General features: G+C 40.8%; 1 protein-coding gene across 2 annotated transcripts in view; it reads left to right on the top strand.

Annotated features, from left to right (window-relative positions):
- The window catches only part of Tnks2 (tankyrase 2), a 61,662-nt gene extending 50,103 nt beyond the window's left edge, over nucleotides 1-11,559 (top strand). For both annotated transcript variants that reach the window (XM_027406337.2, XM_027406336.2), the window contains 6 exons: nucleotides 2,729-2,826; nucleotides 4,141-4,215; nucleotides 5,590-5,695; nucleotides 6,326-6,512; nucleotides 8,663-8,819; nucleotides 9,375-11,559. In XM_027406337.2, coding sequence (XP_027262138.1) covers nucleotides 2,729-2,826; nucleotides 4,141-4,215; nucleotides 5,590-5,695; nucleotides 6,326-6,512; nucleotides 8,663-8,819; nucleotides 9,375-9,437 — 686 coding nt within the window. In that variant the 3' untranslated portion in view covers nucleotides 9,438-11,559. The remainder of the gene's footprint in view (nucleotides 1-2,728; nucleotides 2,827-4,140; nucleotides 4,216-5,589; nucleotides 5,696-6,325; nucleotides 6,513-8,662; nucleotides 8,820-9,374) is intronic.
- Nucleotides 11,560-19,220: the final 7,661 nt, after the last annotated feature.

Here is a 19,220-nt window from a genome sequence, read left to right as displayed (position 1 = left end):
AAAACATCCTAAAATAAAAGCTGTACAACTAGGATTGAAGAACAATTTCTATTTACAAAAATGAATAGGATTTTCAGAGAGGAAAAATATGTGCTGTCCAGGATGGGATTCAATTTTTATTTTTATTTTGTATGGATGTGTGAGCACCACCTGCATTCAGTACCGAAGGAAGCCAGAAGAGGGTGCCAGATACTCTGGAGCAACAGGAACATACAGTTGTTAGCCATTGCCTTGTGAGTTCTGGGAACCAGGTCCTGGTAGAGTGAGTGGCCAGTGGTCTTCACCACCAAGCCGGCTCTCTAGCACTTGCGTCCACTTCTTGAAGGAAAAAAAAAAAAAAACAAAGACCACTCAAAGTTGTTTTACACTAAGAAATCCTTTAAACCTGGAGAAACTGGGCCTCAGTATTTAAAATACGAGGTTACTCTGGACTGTGACTAATATAATGACAAAATGTCAAATGAAAGAAAATCCCACAACTCCCTCATGTCCTTAGTCCCAGCATGTAGAGAAACAGAGGCAGGAGGATCTGTGCATTTGAGGCCAGCCTAACCTGTATAACAAGTTTCAGGACTACATAGAGAGACCCTGTCTCAAACAAAAGAAATAATGTCTTCCCACCTATGATAGGATACTGGGGTGTCTATCCTGTGTTACAGCAGTTGTAATAGATGCCTGGTTTTAGGAAAGAGCTGAGTGAAAACTAAATGGTGTTTGTACAGGTAGGTGCTTCTTGATTGTTGGCACTGTATTTCATTCCAAGGCTCGGGAACCAGTGATAGAAGTAGATCTACTGACTGCAGGTAGCAGAAGAAAGTACCTCAGTGCTACTTAGGACTTACTGTCACTCCGATATGTCCACTGTGGTTGGATGGGAACCTTTTTTATTTTTTCCATTATGGAAGAAACTTGTCTTAAGGCACAGTGGCTGTTCTTGTCAGAGTCACTATTCTTCATAAAGTTGCCATCTTGCAAAGCTGAATTGGTTGCTGTCTAGAAGGTCCTCTGACAGTCTGCTCTTGATGACTGAAAGCCTTTTCTGACCTTTCAGTACTGGGCTACAGGTCAGTAAATCAAGCATTGGTTGGGGGGAGGGGGTTGATTTCATGGAGGTATCCTTTTGTTTTGTGTTGTTTTGTTTTTCTGAGGCAGAGTTTTACTAGGCTGGCCCCAAACTCAAAGAATCCTCTTACCTTCCTGCTTGTTGGGATTATGAGGGTGTGAATAGTCTCCATATGGACCCCATACTTGTACAGACATAGTTAAGTCTCTGCAGTCTGCCTTGACAAGGGTCTAGAGAGATGACTCAACACTGGCTGCCCCTCCAGAAGACCTGTGTTCAGTTCCCAGCACTGGTATAGTGGCTCACAACTGTCTGTATGTAACTCCGTCCAGTTCAAGAGACCCAGCACCCTCTTCCTCTGCAGATATCAAGCTTGGCGTGGTGCACAGACATACATGAAGGCAAAACATTCATACACATGGAAAATTTTAAAATAAAAATAGAAAGCATGACAAATGGTAGAAGTAAAGAATATTAATTTTTATCAGTGGTCAGGTAGCAAATGTTATGAGCTTATAGGATGGTTTTTAATTGCCTGAGGCTGTTCAAGTCTCCGTCATCATTTTTCCTCGTAGTTACAGAAAGTAAAAGGATTACTTTATTAAAATAAAAGGCTGAACAGCTACTAAAGTAAGTAATTTGAAAAAGTATGTTTATAAGCTCATTAGCAATAAAAGAAAAGGGAAAGGGGATTTTTATAAATAGTCCCTAAAATCACTATAACCTGTCAGGTTAAAAAATGGGCTGGAGAAAATAGCTCAGGGGTTGAGAACACTGCTGTTCTTCTAGTGGACCCAGGTTCAATTCCTAGCACCCACATGGCAGCTCCCAACTGTTCCAGGGAACCTGACACCCTTACACAGACATACACACAAGCAAAACACACATAAAAATAAATAAGTCTTTAAAAACAAAAAAATAGTCACTTAAGCTGGATGTTTTGGCCCACGCCTTTTATCCCAGAGCTCAGGAGGCAGAAGCAGGTGAGTTTGAGGCCAGCCTGGTCTCCAAAACAAGTTCCAGGATGGGGGGGGGGTTACTTGAGGGATGGCTCAGCAGGTAAGAGTGGTGTAATGATTTTGTAGAAGATGAGGGTTCGGGTCCCGTACCCGCATAGCTACTTGCTTGCAGCTCTCTATAAATCTAGCCCCAGCAGGCCCTTTTTGGGCCTCTGAAGGCATTCATATGGTGCATATACATACATGCAGACAAACATACATACACACAAAATGAAATGAGTCTGTAGTGGTTAAGAGTACTTGTTGCCGGATTATGAAAACCACAGTTCAGATCTCAGAACACACATAGCAATAACAAGCTGGGCAATCATCTCTAACTCGGCTCTGAAGACTCTGATGCTGACTTCTGGCCTCTGTGTACATAGGCACATGCACACGCACACTGAAAAATACCATGATTTTTATCCAGTAAAAGAAAAGGGGCATTGATAGGAAAAACTAGTGCAGTCCAAATGAAGCCTATGTTAGTAAGTTCTGACAATTATAGTATGTCCCTGTCTGCACTTTGCATTCCTATAAATCCAAATTTTTATGAAATTAAGATTTTGGGGAATTGGTAGTGTCGGATAAATCATGTGATTGTTTTGGGGTTGGTTGAATTGGATTGTTTTATTGGCAATTTTTACTTCTAAATTTTATTTCATAGGTCTTAATCCATATTTAACTCTAAACAACTCTGGTAGTGGAACAATTCTCATAGATCTGTCTCCGGATGATAAAGAGTTTCAATCTGTGGAGGAAGAGGTATGTTCATCACGCTTAAGAAAATGGATATTATGGATCTAACCACTCATGTGGTTGATTCCGTTGCTGTCATTTTTTGTTGGTTTGTTTTGGTTTGGGTTTTTGTCCCTCTTTCACCAACTAGAGAATTTGGAAGTATTTACAATGCATTTGGTTTTTCCCCCACTCCTTTTTTCTTTCTTTTTTAATTTTTATTTTTATGTTGCATGGATGCTTCACCTGCATGTGTATTCATATAAAGGTGTCAGATCTTGGAGTTACAGACAGTTGTAAGGTGCCATATAGGTGCTGCAGAATTGAACCTGGGTCCTGGAAGAGCAGTCACTGCTCAATGGATTTCTTAATTAACCTTAGTTTTAGATACTTGGATCACTAACTGCTTCATTAATGTGGAACCAGAAACCAAAATTCTGTTGGAGAAGGTCTCTGTCATTTGAAAATAATGGTAGTATTCACTCCCTTTATGAAGGCAATTACAAAGTGAGGAATCTCAGATAGTACTCAACATGTAGATAGTATTTATCTGGGAAATTTTTATTCTGGTTTCTTTTCAAAGATTTCTTCAATCCACTGAAATCTTAGAAAAGTTATCCTCCTATGTATTTTGGGGGGGAGCAGGGGGAGCAAGGTAGCTACATATTCTTTTGAAACAATATGTAGCTTTAGCTGTCCTGGTTTTCACTCTCTAGACCAGGCTGGCCTCAAACTCAGAGATCCACCTTCCTCTGACTCCTCGTGCTTGGATTAAAGGTGTGTGCCATCACACCTCACTGAAGAGTCATTACACTCTCATGTACATGTGCCTCATCTGTTTGAATTAAGCACATATGCAAAATTCAGTGAGATTTTGTTCTAAAGATCATACTCACAAGAAAATATATATTGTGCTTTATTAGTTTAATATCAGCACAAATAGACCATGCTTTTATGTTTAACATATTTCTACATTCCATTTTATCTTGGTTTACATTATGTAACTTTTCATCTATAAATATGTTTTCAGGATGCTTAATAGTCATCTCTAGAACATAGTACTTATGGTAATCCCAACCCTCAAGAGGCAGAGTCAGGCAGATGTCTGAGTTCGAAACCAGCCTGGTCTATAGATTGAGTTCTAAGACAGCCAGACCTGCACAGAGAAAACCTGTCTTGAAAGAAGAAAAATGTAGTCATGAGTTTATAGAATTAATGTCCTTTCAAGAAAAGTATTAAAACTACCTTGAATTCTCAAAAAATAGGATCAAATGAATCAAAACCATGTTCCCACAAATCAGAATGACAAAACTAATTTGTGTTTTAAATTCTTTTCATCAGATGCAAAGTACTGTCCGAGAGCACAGAGATGGAGGTCATGCAGGTGGCATCTTCAACAGATACAATATTCTCAAGGTAACAGATGAGTGAAAATAAAGTTTCCCAAGACTGTTACTTTCCACAACCCAAAGCCTTAAGTAGTCTTGATAAGAACATACTATCTGTCCAGCACCTTGCTTTTTGACATGGCTTCAGGAACTATTGAGGGGGAAGACTGTCCTACAAAACTTAAAATTCTAGACTGTCAGTAGTGGCACAAGCCTTTTAATGTCAGCACTTGGGAGGCAGAGGCAGGCTGATCTCTAATTTGAGGCCAGCCTGGCCTACAGAGCAAGTTCCATGACAACCAGGCTACACAGAGAAATCCTGTCTTGAAAAAAATGAATAAATAAAAATTATAAAAACTTACAGAAGGGAGCTGGAGAAATGGCTCATAGGTTAAGAGCACTGATTGCTCTTCCAGAGGTCCTGAATTCAATTCCCAGCAACCACATGGTGGCTCACAACCATCCATTATGAGATCAGGTGCCCTCTTCTGGTGTGCAGATATACATGGAAGCAGAATGTTGTATACATAATAAATAAAATAAAATAAAATAAACTTACAGAACAGTGTCAGTATGCCCTGAACTGAATGCATCCTTTAGGCTAGTGAGCACTAAAGTTTACTTGACTTGCTTGATTGTGTCTGCTACAATTAGATTATTCAGAGAAGGGAGCACTTACATAATGTTTGTGAAGCAGGAAATAGGAGAAGCTGATTTATAAATTACTGTGTTCAAATTGAAAAACATGCTGTTTCCTCCTCCTCCTTAAAGGTGTTTCAATACAACATTGAATTGTGTGTGTGTGTGTGTGTGTGTGCGCGCGCGAGTGCGTGCGTGCGTGCGTGTATGCGAAAATGATTTTATTTTTGTTCTATTTTATACATGAATAAGGTCAGTTGGTGCCAAGTGTTGTCCTTGATTACATCTGTTACCAGTACTTTGATTCCCCCCCCCCCATACTAAAACTGCAGCTCTGATGTGTGCTCCTAGGGATCACAGAGGCTGAAGCACTTAGTGTCCATTTGACCATAGAAATACTCCAGTAGAAGCTCAAGGGGAAAGGAAACGATAGGAAAGAAGGTGGGGGTATGTGTGGTGGGTGGCTATTTCAAATCTTGTTTGTGTATTATTTTTATTAATTTTTATTTTATATGCATTGGTGCTTTGCCTAGGATGTCAGGTCCCCTGGAACTGAAATTACAGACAGTTGTGAGCTGCCATGTGGGTGCTGGGAATTGAACCCAGGTCCTCTGGAAAAGCAGTGACTGCTCTTAACCACCGAGCCATCTCTCCAGCTGCCTTGTTTATGTATTTTGAGTCTGATAAAGTCTGTACAAAATTTAGCATGTCTGGGGGATTTCAGTGGTGACTTAGTGCTGACTTTTATTTTTTTTGTGTTTAGATTCAGAAGGTTTGTAACAAAAAATTATGGGAAAGATACACGCACCGGAGGAAAGAAGTTTCTGAAGAAAACCACAACCATGCAAATGAAAGGATGTTATTTCATGGTAAGTTCTCACCCTGTCCTCCCTGTGAGATTGGAGCTTTTGTTGTCATTGTCATCATTATCTTCTTGCTGTGTAGCCCTGGCTATCCTAGAACTCACTATATAGACCAGGCAGGCCTCAAACTCCCTGAGATCTGCCTGCCAAATTCATGCATCATCACTGCCCAGCAACTTATTTATGTCTTCTTAATAAAGATAATATTTCTGTAACTTTTATATTTGTGTACATATTTTCAGTTTCTTTTGTGATAATGTACCTTACAATGAACATTTTTTTTTAAACATACATGCATTGTTGTACCTTCTTTTATTTATTATGTTTACAGTGTTCTGCCTGCAAATATGCCTGCAGGGTTAGGGTTAAGGTTAGAAGAGAGAACCAGATCTCATTACAGATGGTTGTGAGCCACCGTGTGGTTGCTGGGAATTGAACTCAGGACCTCTGGAAGAGCAGCCTGTGCTCTTAACAAACAAAACAAAAGAATTTAACACTCAGGGCTGGGTGTGTAGCTCAGTGCTTGACTGACATGCACAAAGCCCTGGGTTTAATCCTAGTTCCTTGGGAAAATTAACTTCCCCGAAGTGCTAATTCTCTTTTTAAGTTGTTGTTACCCATCTGTTTGTATTTTAGGGTCTCCTTTTGTGAATGCGATTATCCATAAGGGCTTTGATGAAAGGCATGCGTACATTGGTGGCATGTTCGGGGCTGGGATTTATTTTGCTGAAAACTCTTCCAAAAGCAATCAGTATGTATATGGGATTGGAGGCGGCACTGGATGTCCGATTCACAAAGACAGATCGTGTTACATTTGCCACAGGTGAGAGATTCTTATTACTTGTCTTGGGAATAATTAGATGAGAACTAACCACAGATTTGAGGAGCATGGGGGGCAAGACATATTTGACAGTGAAGGATCCAGATTAAACTTTGTCTCCTTACAAGTTAAAATAATAGCTAATAGTTACTGAAGAATCTAAATGAGCTAGCATGATTCTAAGCACTTAACCTGTTTAATTCAATTTCTCATTTGAATACTTGGTACATCATAAAGAATGCTAAGGAGAGCCAGCAAGGCAGTGCACATCTATTGCCCACCTATGTTGACAGATGAGATGGGGAGAATAGGCGTTCAAGGCTGACTAGGTAAACAGAGTTAAGCCCTATCTCAAGGAGGAAAAAAATAGCCAGACATGGTGGGACACGCCTTTCATATCAAAGCTCTGGAGGCAGAGGTAGGTGAATCACTGTGAGAGAAAAAAAAAAAAGAGAAAAACCCCACAACTGCTGGACAGAAGGCAACATTGGAGATTGTTGTTAAAGCCTTTGAATATTGCAGGCCTGTAGATTCCAGAAAGCTTGTTTTCGGGGTCTGGGGACATAATGAAATACCTAGCTCTTGCCTAATAGGAACGAGGTTTGGGGTTTAATGCCCATCACCATACTTACACACAAATACACAATGCTACTGACTAGTTACTCATCTTATGGTAATTTCTATAGGAGTTTCTTTTTCATTATACTATCCTAATCCTCAGTTTCTAACATTACATCCATAAGAGAAATAATTAAAATTATTTAATTATCTTTAGAGAGTAATTATCAGACATCTGCTCTGCACATCCCCTCTTTTAGTTAGTTGCCTATTCTCAGTTCTTTAAATCATTCAGTTAACTTGGCCTTAATTTACAAAATCTTTGTAGGCACAAAGTATCTTCTGCCGTTGGTGAGATAAGTAACATTAGTTACTAAGATTTACGCCACACCTAGGGCCCTGATTTTTCAGGTTTGAGCAATATTATTCAAGCCTTAGGATATGCCAAAATTACCTACGTTTGTTAAAATGCAGACTGCTGAGTCTAGAGAGAAGGCACCACAGTAAAGAACTTGCTCTTGCAGGAGACAAAGGTTTTAGTTTCTTTTGCCCACATGGTGACTCACAACCATCGGTAACTCCCAATTCTAGGAGATCTGACACCCTCTTCTGGCCCCCTTGAGCAGGCACCCATATGAGATGCACATACATACATGCAGATAAATACCCATGCCCATAATATAAAAACCTTGGAAAAACAAACACGCATACAGACCTCAAGGCCCCACCTCTTGCATTGCTGATATTTAGTGAGGCAGGGATAAGACTATATAGCACTGGATTTTCCAATTTTTCACCAAGTTCCTGGGTGATCCAGAAGTGTGCTAGAGCAATACTTCTCTCTTGGCACCCCGCTTAATCCCTGCCGTGGGAAGCAGAGATAGATGGCTCTCTGTGAGTCCAAGCCTAGCCTGGTGTACAGAGCAAGTTACGGGACAACCAGGGCTACACAGAGAAACTCTGTCTTGAAAAACAAAAAAGAATTAATGCCTCCTCTCCGCTTATACGCACACCCAGAAAGTCTTACTTTCCAGGTTTCCTGTCTTGTCTGTTTCTTTTTTGCCTCCCTCTTTTTCTCTCCCACCCCTCCTTGCTCTCCCTTCCTTTGTCTCTCTCCTGCTCTTCTTCCCTCCCTTCTTCCCTCTCCCTCTCATGCACTCATGTGGTGGGGGCGGGTGCAGGGAGTGACAAGTCTCACTCTATCACAGGCTGGCTTCAAACCTCCTGCCTCAGCCTCCTGAATGCCAGTATTCACTAGGCCCAGCTTGTTTTATTCTTGCTGCCATTATTTTTCTCCCAAGTTTAGGCTTATGTATTAATATTGGGAAGTCCCTCTGGGTATAAATTATCACCATTTCTGTTTTGGGTCACAAATCTGTACTATTTAAGGGGCTACAGAATTTCAAGTTCTGTAAATTGACTTGTCTTCCATGGTTGTGATGCTTAATAATAAGCAATGTTCTCTGACTTCCCCTAAACTGTTGTTAGAACATAATATTTATTGGTTGTCTGGAAATGGTTATTAACAAAACTTTACTGTTCTGGGTTTGTGTTCAATCTGTTTTCAGGGTAAATTTTTCTTTTTCATGTTGTAGGCAGCTGCTCTTTTGCCGAGTGACCTTAGGAAAATCTTTCCTGCAGTTCAGTGCAATGAAAATGGCACATTCTCCTCCCGGCCATCACTCAGTCACTGGCCGGCCCAGTGTGAATGGCCTAGCGTTAGCTGAGTATGTGATTTACAGAGGAGAACAGGTACTCACTCTACTTGGATTTGTTTGTCTCCAACAGTATGTGGCTCTTACACGGATAGGGCATGTTGCCTTAAATGGATTTGGGTGGGAGGAGGGTAATTTCAGGCTTGGAAACTTACAAATAAAATGTTTGGCATAGATTTTCAAAATTAAGAAAAGAACCATTGGTGTGTCTATCTAACCTATTCAGAGTTTGTCGATCATTACTGGATCTTTTTCCCTCTTTTTTTTTTTCCTGTAAAGTATAGCAATGATTAATTCTTTCTTGCTGTCAGTGACCAAGACCTAATGAAAAGCTGGTCTAGAGCAGTATTATAAGTCAGAATTGGTGGCAGAGTCCCCTCAGTTACTGACAACAGACAAACATGTACTTAATTCTCACCTTAGACCTGCCTCTGATGAGAATCCAAGGGTTAGAGTCAAGGTAGGAATATTTAGAGAAAGATCTCTAGGTAGTTCTGGTTTACAGAACTCCTCAAGGTTTGGAATGCTTATGCAAGGACACCTTAACATGCAACAAAACACACCAACATTTGAACTAATCTTTGTTTTTCAGGCTTACCCTGAATATTTAATTACTTACCAGATTGTAAGGCCTGAAGGTATGGTTGATGGCTGAAACCAATTCCACCAAACCTAAAGTACCGAAGCAGCTGATGGCCTCTTCAGTTTCACTCCTTGGCTGGAAAAAAATTCATCCTGACTACAGGCCTGTGGCAAAAAACGATAAAAATGTGAAGAAGTTTAACATTCTGACTCGATAAAGCTTTAATAATGTACAGTGTTTCTAAGTATTTCCTGTTTTTCAGCACTTTAACAGATGCCATTCCAGGTTCAACTGGGTTTATCTGTACTAAATTATAAACAGTTAACTTGAATCTTTTATACGTTGTGTATTGATTCTAACAAAAATGGTAATGCCCTCAACAGAACTCATTTTACTAATCAGTACTGTGTTCTTTAAAACACAGCATTTACACTGAATACAGTTTCATTTGTAAAATGTAAATAAGAGCTTTTGTACTAGCCCAATATTTATTTACATTGCTTTGTACTATAAACTGTTCTAGAGCTGCAGCGGTTACAGAGTATTTTCATATGTGTTGCTCATCTGTGTTTCATCTGTCATTGCCTGAGTGATCGTTACATTTGATTCCAGAGGCTGCTCGGTTGCTGGTGCAGACTTAGTGGGGAAACGTTGATTTATCAAATTCAATTTGCTGATGGAAGCATTTCTCTCACATAAAAAATATTTTCTCATTTAAGAATTTTATGAATACTCTGGGAATTTAATTTGTGGTGCCTTTGTATCTACAAGGCACACATTCCATAGAGCTCTGGTGTGTTGATGTGGAGACTGATGGCTAAAGAAGTGTCTTCGATGGCCTCAAACTCTGGTTCTTGTCTCAGAAATCTTTCTGATGTTATGGACATCAGAGAGGGCAAGCTTCCCCAAGTTTTTCTGAACACTGAGTGCTCTGATCATGGAATGTAAGTAGAAGTTTCAGACACGGGAAAGGCAATCATGGACAATTTTCCTATCAGTTCTAATTACCTTAAATCTAAAAAGGATGAATAGCAAGTGGGAGTGGGTACTTTTTTTAAGTTTTTCATGATTTTATTTATAGCCGAGTCTATTTATCATGAGTAAACACAACCCAGAACCATAAATATAAGTGTATCTATTTGTGGGTAGCCTCTGGAATGCACAAGCCCAGTGCTTCCTACTCCTGTCAAGGCATTCTGCCCAGTTAAAAATACTCCATCACAGGCTGATGGTCAGTGTGGCAGCTATGGAAGAAATTACTTTCCCTGAAAGGCCACTCAGACTGTTCTCTAATGTAAGCCCTGTACTCAGCATCTTGCAAAGAGGCCACCTACCTTCCTCAGCATCTTGCACAGAGGCCACCTACCTTCCTCAGCACACTCAGGAGTCAAGGAGAGGTTCTTATCCACCTAAGTCTTTGTAAATGAGGACATCCTCTTCACTGTCTGTAACACCTTATCTTTGTTGGCATTTATTTGTCTCTCAATTAACTGATCCTTGATAGAAATGTGTACATATAGTTGCTCGAAAGTCAAATTTATTGTCCTATGAGTTAAGAGAAATGTATTTCTGGAGTTGTTACTATGATGCAAATTGTGGGCAAGGTTTAAGAGGTCAAAAAATCCTGACCTGGATATGCTTTTATACAGCTCTCTGTTAATAACAAATGCAATCCTAAAATCATTTCTTGGAACATTAAAAGGAGCATGCCAAATTTTATAAAATATTCAGGTTCTGAAAGCTTCTGGATTTTATAGGTAGAAGATAATGAAATGAATTGATGGAGTTTATATTTGCATACTTCTAAAAGTTTGGCCAATATTACTCTATTCATGGATCTGGAAATTTTTCTCATATAAAATCATGGTCTAGTTATGAGCTATGTTACTTCCTCTAACCCATTGCATATTTGTGTTGTTTTCCACTGTGATTAATGCGCTAGCATGGCAATGTTAATTGGGAGATGGGAGTTTGGGGGTGTGGGTTAGTGCTTTGCATGAAATACTTATTTTATAATGATGGAATTGCTTTTTCTTTTGCCTTGTGATTTTTTTTCTTTTGAAGTGAAATTTAATTTGTGTGTGTGTGTGAGTGTAGTGCTTTTCTGCCCATCTGAGTGTCTTACTTGTATCACATTCCATGCCTCACTTAATTCTTAATAAACTGTTTACTTGCTTTCTGGGTAGCATGGTAATTACTGGAGTAGTATAAATGTGTTGAATGGTCCTTGAGAAATTCATTGAGATTACAAAAAGTCATAATTGCAGGAAAACAATGTAGTTTTGAGTCTGATAGTGTCAGGGTGCAGCATAAACGTAAAACGTTGAGTGTTATGGCCATTCTTACTCAGATGCTTCATGATAGAAGTAGAATGTGTTTGGACGTTTATACCATCCAATGTGACGGAAGTCCTAAATACTCACTCATGAAAATCAGTCTGTTTAACTTAGAAAGAGAAATATATTTTTGTTTTCTATGTCATAAAAACATTCTTGATAAGTTTCCAAATCTCAGTTAGTGGTATTTTTTTCTCTAAAAGGAAAAAAAGTAGTGTATTTTATATTTCCATATGCTAATGACCTGTATGTAATCAGTCCTCAGCGTTCCATAAGAAGAGAGTGATGGTACAAGTATCCCTACGTCTCACTTTAAGTCTGTGTAAGCTGCTTTATCTTCCTGCTTCATTTAAGATGATATTGAAGTGTTTGCTTGCTGTTTCCTGAGTGTGCATGCCCACGTATGATGTGATCCAATTGTTTGCAGATTGAGGCAAGAAAACATGCGAATAAATTTCCCAAAGCTCTTAACAATTAGTTCTCTTGACTGTGCCTTTACCTCCTGTCCTGTCTGTTGAACTACAGTGACAGAAAGCATTCAGTGACCCTGTCACCAGAACTTTCAGACCAAGAATACTGCCTCTCACTGTATACACCATATGTTTCTTGCCTTACTTGGTTGTTGCCTGACGTAGTTAGTATTATTAGTAGTTAGTAGTTAGCCCTCTCCATGTGGGTACTCACTCACGGCCACTATTCCCATAACACAGTTAGCAGGGAGCCCCCAGAGTGGTATGCCATAATACCATAGAGCAGTCTACACAAATGTGCTCTGCTAATGGGCATTGTCTTCATACTCTTTGTTCCACCCAGTGGAAAAGGGGAAAGGGTAAGGATGTCACTCGGTGGTAGAGCACTCTAAAAAAATAAGTAATGCAAATTTTAAATTTTCTTTTATAAAATTGTTGATCTGCAAAAGACTAGAAATTGTTGTAATTTGAGTCAGGTGTGATAGCACAGATCTCTGAGTTCCAGGACAACCAGGGTTACACAGAGAAACCAAGAACGAGTATCTAGAACCGGGTGGTGGTGGTACACACCTTTAACTCCTGCACTAGGGAAGCAAAGGCAGGTGGATCTCTTGAGTTCAAGTCTAGCCTGGTATACAGACTGATTTCTAGGACAGCCAGGACCACACAGATACACTCTCTTAGATAAATAAACAAAGCCAGTGTCTGGATGAGCAAGTAAAGGCTAAACCCTGGGATCCACATGGTGGAAGGAAAAAACTGAGTTACGCTCCTTCATGTATACGTGAGCACATTCACCCATCCCCATCGCATGTTCTCACATAATAAAATATAACTATTTTATTTGTTTGAGTTTTTCAAACAAGTCTTCTTAGCCCAGGGTGCTCTCAAACTCAATTCTGTCTCAGCCTCCTTGGCACTAGGATTACAGGCCTGTGCTAAGCAGGTGATATATAGGCATACACCTAAAATAATAAAACAATGAGAAAATAAAAGGCAACTCAGAAAAAGTAGAAGTCTATCACCCAAACCCTTTATTCCCCCTCCCCCCAGAACAGAGAGGGGAATGTGGCAACAAACACTAGAGTGTGGCACTCCAATTGTAAGAGTGGTGATTGGCATCCTAACCTTAAAAGGAACTCAAGGTTATTAATGGGGTTTAAACCCAGTGTGGAGGGATTGGTCTGAATGGCTAGCTTTTCCAAAGAAACCCATTGATACTGTTAGCCATGTACTGTAATCAGGAGTTACATAGATAAGGCATGGCTACTGCTGGGAACTGATCTACTTTGGGTATCAGAAAAGTAGGGAGACAATCCTGTCATAAAAGCCCTGGTCATGCAATAGCATGTTATTTTGTTACACATTACTACACACCACTAGCTTTGTAAATGGGTGCTGAGGATTCAAACTTGTTCTCGTTTGTGCAGCATGCATCCTCTGAGCCATCTCCCCAGCTCATTCATTCCTTCTAAAGTCTGCGCACCATTATATAGAGTAAAGTAAAAACACTGGAGCAGTAACATGGCAAGGTTACAACTAGTAATAGAAGTAAGCCAAAAAAGTTGACTGCCAAAAATAGTATCAATTGGCCAAGAACAAGATTATGAAGTACTCAGCTCTAAAATTGAGTGTCTGTGTTACATCCTCCCCCAAGACTCAGGGTCATCACAAAAAAGGGGACTAAAATAATCCAAAGAACTAGAAGTATGTCTGCAACAAAGCTCTTTGCTGGATGTGATTGTGCTGATGCACACATAGCAAGCTCAAGCTAACAGAAATCTAAGAAGATGTGTAGGTAGAAGAGGGGATTGTGAAGTCCTTCCCTTGTCTCTCAAGCTACTTGGCAAATGGGGAGTACCTTTTTTCAGGAATCCAGATCCAAGCTGCAGTAGATGGTCCCACATCTGCTCACATCTGGTCAAACACTAAATGGATTCTGGGTATTAGTACATGACTTCGAGAAGGAAGGGTGGGAATAGGGGAATCACTGGAGGAGGGAGGAATAGTAGTGGGTAGATTGAAACAAAATTTGTGTATGCATATTCAGTTTTAAAAATCATACCAATCATAGTTATTCGGAAATCCACCAGTTACATCAATACTATATATCACCCAACTCTCTATACACTGGGCCAGATAATTACATCTTAGAGATTAAATCCATCTTCAGATGAGGGCAGGAGACCTCAAGAATTAAACTCAAAGCCCATGACTGGTAAGTGGAGTCCTTTCTGACACCCCTGTTTTCAGAAATTCACCCATTATAAATGTGCTGTGTTCCTGGCATAGGGAGAAAGCCACTGGCATGTACCCCATTGAGGTTCAGGATGGGTAGCTATCTCTGGTTCTTGCAGTCTCAGCTCTTGCTAGGGCTTTAAAGGAACCCCAATTTCCTCCTCATCCCAGCCAATTCACAGATATACCAGATTTACACTAAAGCTTACCTTCCAAGGAGGCCAACAGAAATCAGTGCCTAGGTCAGAAGAGTGCATCTCATCCCCTGGACCTGGAGTTAAGGGTTCTTGTGAGCCACCATGTAGGTGCTGAGAATTTGAACCTAGAGCCTCTGGGCAGTCAGCCAGTGCTCTTAACTGCTGAGCCATCTCTCCAGATAACCACACAAACACACAAACACACAAACACACCTGTATTTCAAAATGACCCAGGTAAGGTCAGGTGGACTCAGGATGAAGTTGTCATGGAAAGAACGATTCCTAGTGACAGTGTCAACCCCACACATTTGTTCACAGTGCTCTGTTGAAGGAGAATGTTTCCATTCTGATCACTGAACAAAAGACTGGACAGAAGTGACCTGGCTGCAGGTTAATGGATTTTCATATAAAAAGGCTAGCAGTTTGCAATGGAAGTGAATATAGTCTATTTGTTATTTATAGACAGGGATTAAAAAAAAAACTAATCCAATGTGAGTTTGTGATATCCATTGGGAGTAAGATGGGTCCGCCTGCGTGCACAGAATTGTGAATGAGTAAGGATCCATGGCTCAGTGGGTAGGAAGGGCACCCGGGAGACCACCCGTCTGGATAATCAGACATTCACATTTCCCACTGTTTTGCTCCATTGTATCCAAATGTGAGAAGCTGCTCTCCAGCCCTCCTTACAAAGCTCTTTATTGGACTTTACTGAGGCATGATCCCAGCTGCTACGCTCCAACTGCCAGCCACTGAAGGGTTTGGCTTGATGGTGTCTGGCAGCTTTGCCCCCAAGGAGATTTATGATCTGTGAAAGATAGTCAAATTAACACCCTGAGCATTCCTGATAGGATTAGAGGCCCGCATTTGCATGCTGCTCTGACATACCCACCCCCATCTTTTCCCAGCCTTGCTGGGTGGGTTAGAAGTAGCTGGCCACACACCCCTCTCCCGGCTGGCCAGGCAAAGGGTCACTATGCATTTCTAGAAGGGTTATTTGGGATTAAACACCTTTTAATTGCTGCACCATTTGTGGAGGACTCAGGGCAGCCTCAGGTTTCAGGTCTCACCTTCCTTGGGAGATAGGATCTCTTTTCTGTTTCTTGCTGCATAAAACCAGACTAGCTAGCCCTTCAGCTTCCAGTCATTAATCATTCTACTACTGTCTTTGCTCAGACTATGCCTCCAGCTTTTATATAGGTTCTAGGAATTCGAACTCAGATCCTCATAAGTATGTGGAAGATGCTTTTATCCATTAAACAATCTCCCCAGCCTATTACTATCGTTTTGCCTTGTGAGGTGGGACCATGAACAGAAGAATCCCATCAACACACTTAAGCCCCATGAAATAAAAGTAACACTCCAGGGCACAGCAAATAATGATGGCCATGTGTGTGTGTATCCAAAATTTCAAGGAACCTCTAAAAAAGAAAGTGAAGCCAGAACCCAATGTATTTGTTGGTCAAATGGTAAAATGCCTCCCAGATTTTCCAGGGCAGTGTCTGTAAGGTAGACCACCCTTTGCAAGCATAAGCTCCAAAAACTTAATTGCATGTCATTGTATTACTGCTACTACTGTATTTTTATTTATTTTTTAAATTTTTTTAAAGTTTATTTATTTGGGGAAGGGAGTTTCGAGACAGGGTTTCTCTGTGTAACAGCCCTGGCTGTCCTAGAACTTGTTTTATAGACCAGGTTGGCCCCAAATCACAGAGATCTGTCTGGCTCTGCCTCCCCAGTGCTGGGACTAAAGGCATGTGCCACCACTGCCCAGCTGGATTTTGTTTTTTAAGTATACACTTGATATTTACTTTCAGGGTTAGATTGTTTCTGGTATGAAATCTGTTTCAATATACTTGAACTATGTACCTAATCTGGATTCAGAAATGAATTTAATTTTTCTAATTTAATAGCAAACTATGACCCAGGAATCAATAATTTCTGTGTCTTGTCCAATAGGAAGTTGCCTGATATCCACTGTAGAAAGGAGTTCTCAAGGCTGGCTGCCATTAGAATCAAATCAGTACCTATAATTCCTCCCCTAGGGGTGGAGGGAGCTGCGGCCTCCTTTAGCACACCCCCCCCACATATATATATGGTAACTTAACCCTGTTAATAATTCTGATTATCTGTTAAGTATGGATTTTGGAAATTCTAGTTAGCATCCAAACTCAAGTTTCTCACAAGCAATACCTTGTGAAGCTACCTTCAAACAAGGCTGCTTGCTCCATGTAGACAAGAAGACATGTCACTCTTGTATATGACTCTTCCCAACATGTGGCTTGTGCTAGGGACATTCATATTAAATAAACACAATGATGCACTTGAAGCTCACTGATTCAAGGCCTGAATGACAGTCCAGTTAGATTATCTACTGTGTCTAGGGGAACTGAAGACTCTTGCTACTGGTTTGTATCACATTTGGAAGTAAAGGAGGCAGATGAACACTTGATGAGCAGCCAGGATCTTAAGGTTAGGGGCAGGCTTGGCTAGCTTGGGACAGATCCCTGAGGAAGGCAGTTCCTTATCTCCTCAAGGACTCTGGGGTGCTTAACATACATACAGATGTATGTAAATTCACAGCTACATCTATCTCAATGGCTGTAATATACCACTGTTGTGGAATATTCCTTTACACTAGGTGAAGATGTGTCACTGTGGCTGGTTTATTAAAGAGCTTAAAGGCCATTACATTAGCTAGTCAGGGAAAAGTTAGGTGGGACTTCTGGGGACAGAGAGCTCTGGGAAGAAGGAGTAGTAGCCAGTGAGACACAGAATAACCAGGATGGGCATAATGAAAATGATGTTACAAATGTGTGGAAGAACGTAGATTTAAATTTTGGGGTTAATTAAGTTATAAGGCTAGTTAGAAACAAGCCTAGGCTAAGGCCAAGCTTTCATAACTAATGTCCCCATGTCATTTGTGTGTGTGTGTGTGTGTGTGTGTGTGTGTGTGAGTTGGCAGCCTAAAAAGAAAAATCAATCTCCGTACCCCTGATTGCCCTTCATAGACTTGTGTGTTGGCAATCAGTTTCTTTTATTCTAATATATTTTTTTCAAGCAGGGTTTCAAGACAGTAGCCCTGGCTGTCCTGGAACTTGCTCTGTAGACCAGGCTGGTCTCAAACTCAAAGAGATCCTCTGCCTCTGTGCTGGGACTAAAGGCCTGTGCCACCACTGCCCAGCTCTAATCTTTTTTTTTTTAATATACTATATTTGTTTATGTAGGTGTCATATGCCACACAAATAGCAAGCACCTTTACCCATTGAACCCTCCTGCCCGCCCCCTTTCCTCTAATCTTAATTACTAATATTAACTATCAGACCACAAGTTACATTTCACATTGCTTTATACACACTTGCATGGGCATTCGAATGAATACTGCATGGTAGGAACAGATCAGAGAGGCTACAGTGAGGTCAGAGGCAGACACCTGACACAGGCAAGTCATAGGAGGTACATGGGATAATGAATGCAGTCACAGGCCTGTCCCCAAAAGTACCAAGCTGTCTCAACATGGAGTTCGTTCAAAGCAAAGAACCGAGTCCAGACAAGTGACAGTTTGAGTGGGTTACAGACATCAGAGCAACTGGGCCAAGCTGAAATTCCATGAGCAGAGTTCATCACCTATTTTTTCATCCTGTGTGCCTTTCATATGACACTAGTGAGGGCATCACATTACTCACTGGTTTGTGCATTGGTGTTCTGCCTGCATGTATGTTTGTGGAAGGGTCCCGGATTCCCCTGGAACTGGAGTTACAGACCATTGTGAGCTGCCGTGTGGGTGCTGGGAATTGAACCTGGGTCCTCTGGAAAAGTAGCCAGTGCTCTTAACTGCTGAGCCATCTCTCCAGCCCTGATCATTTCATGTTTATAGGTTATATCTTGGTTTCTTTTTGTTGTTGCTGTGTTAAAATAGCAACTTAAGAGAGAAAGGGTTTATTTTATCTCACAGTTCTAGACTACAGTCCATCATGGCACAGAAGTCAATATGGCAGAAGCTTGAAGCAGCTGGTCGTATCGTATCCACAATCAGAAAGCAAAGATCAGTACATGAGTGAATGCACTCTAGTGCTCAGCCGGATTTCTCTCTACACCATTCCCATACAGGGAATGGTGCCATCACAATCAAGATGGCTAATCCCTCATAGACAAACCCAGAGACCCATCTCCCCTGGAGGGACTCTGGCAGACTGACAATTGACACCAACCATTACAAATGTGTTTGCTTGATTGTTTTGCTTTGTTTTGTATTTTGAAACACAGTTTCTCTGTATAACAGTACTGGCGGTCCTGGAACTCACTTTGTAGACCAGGGTACCTCGAACTCACAGAGATTCGCCTGTCTCTGCCTTCTGAGTGCTGGGATTTAAGGCGTGTGCCACTACCACCTGGTTAACCATTACAAGTAGTAACATCTGATTTGCACAAGTCTGTGTCTCCTGCCTTGCCATGGACATGTGGCCGATTACTTACACAAACAAGATGTGGGATGATTCTACTTCAGCGTTTGTCCTCAAAGTGGAGCAAACAAACTTTGTAAAGTGGAGTGACTCAGGAAGTCTCAGCCTGAGAGCCACTACTTTATAGAGTAACTCAGAACAGACCTTAGATCCA

This window comes from Cricetulus griseus, chromosome 3 (assembly GCF_003668045.3).
Source record: "Cricetulus griseus strain 17A/GY chromosome 3, alternate assembly CriGri-PICRH-1.0, whole genome shotgun sequence".
Taxonomy (NCBI): domain Eukaryota; kingdom Metazoa; phylum Chordata; class Mammalia; order Rodentia; family Cricetidae; genus Cricetulus; species Cricetulus griseus.
The sequence above is the reverse complement of the archived record's forward strand: the minus strand, read 5'-3'. Positions and strand labels throughout refer to the sequence as shown.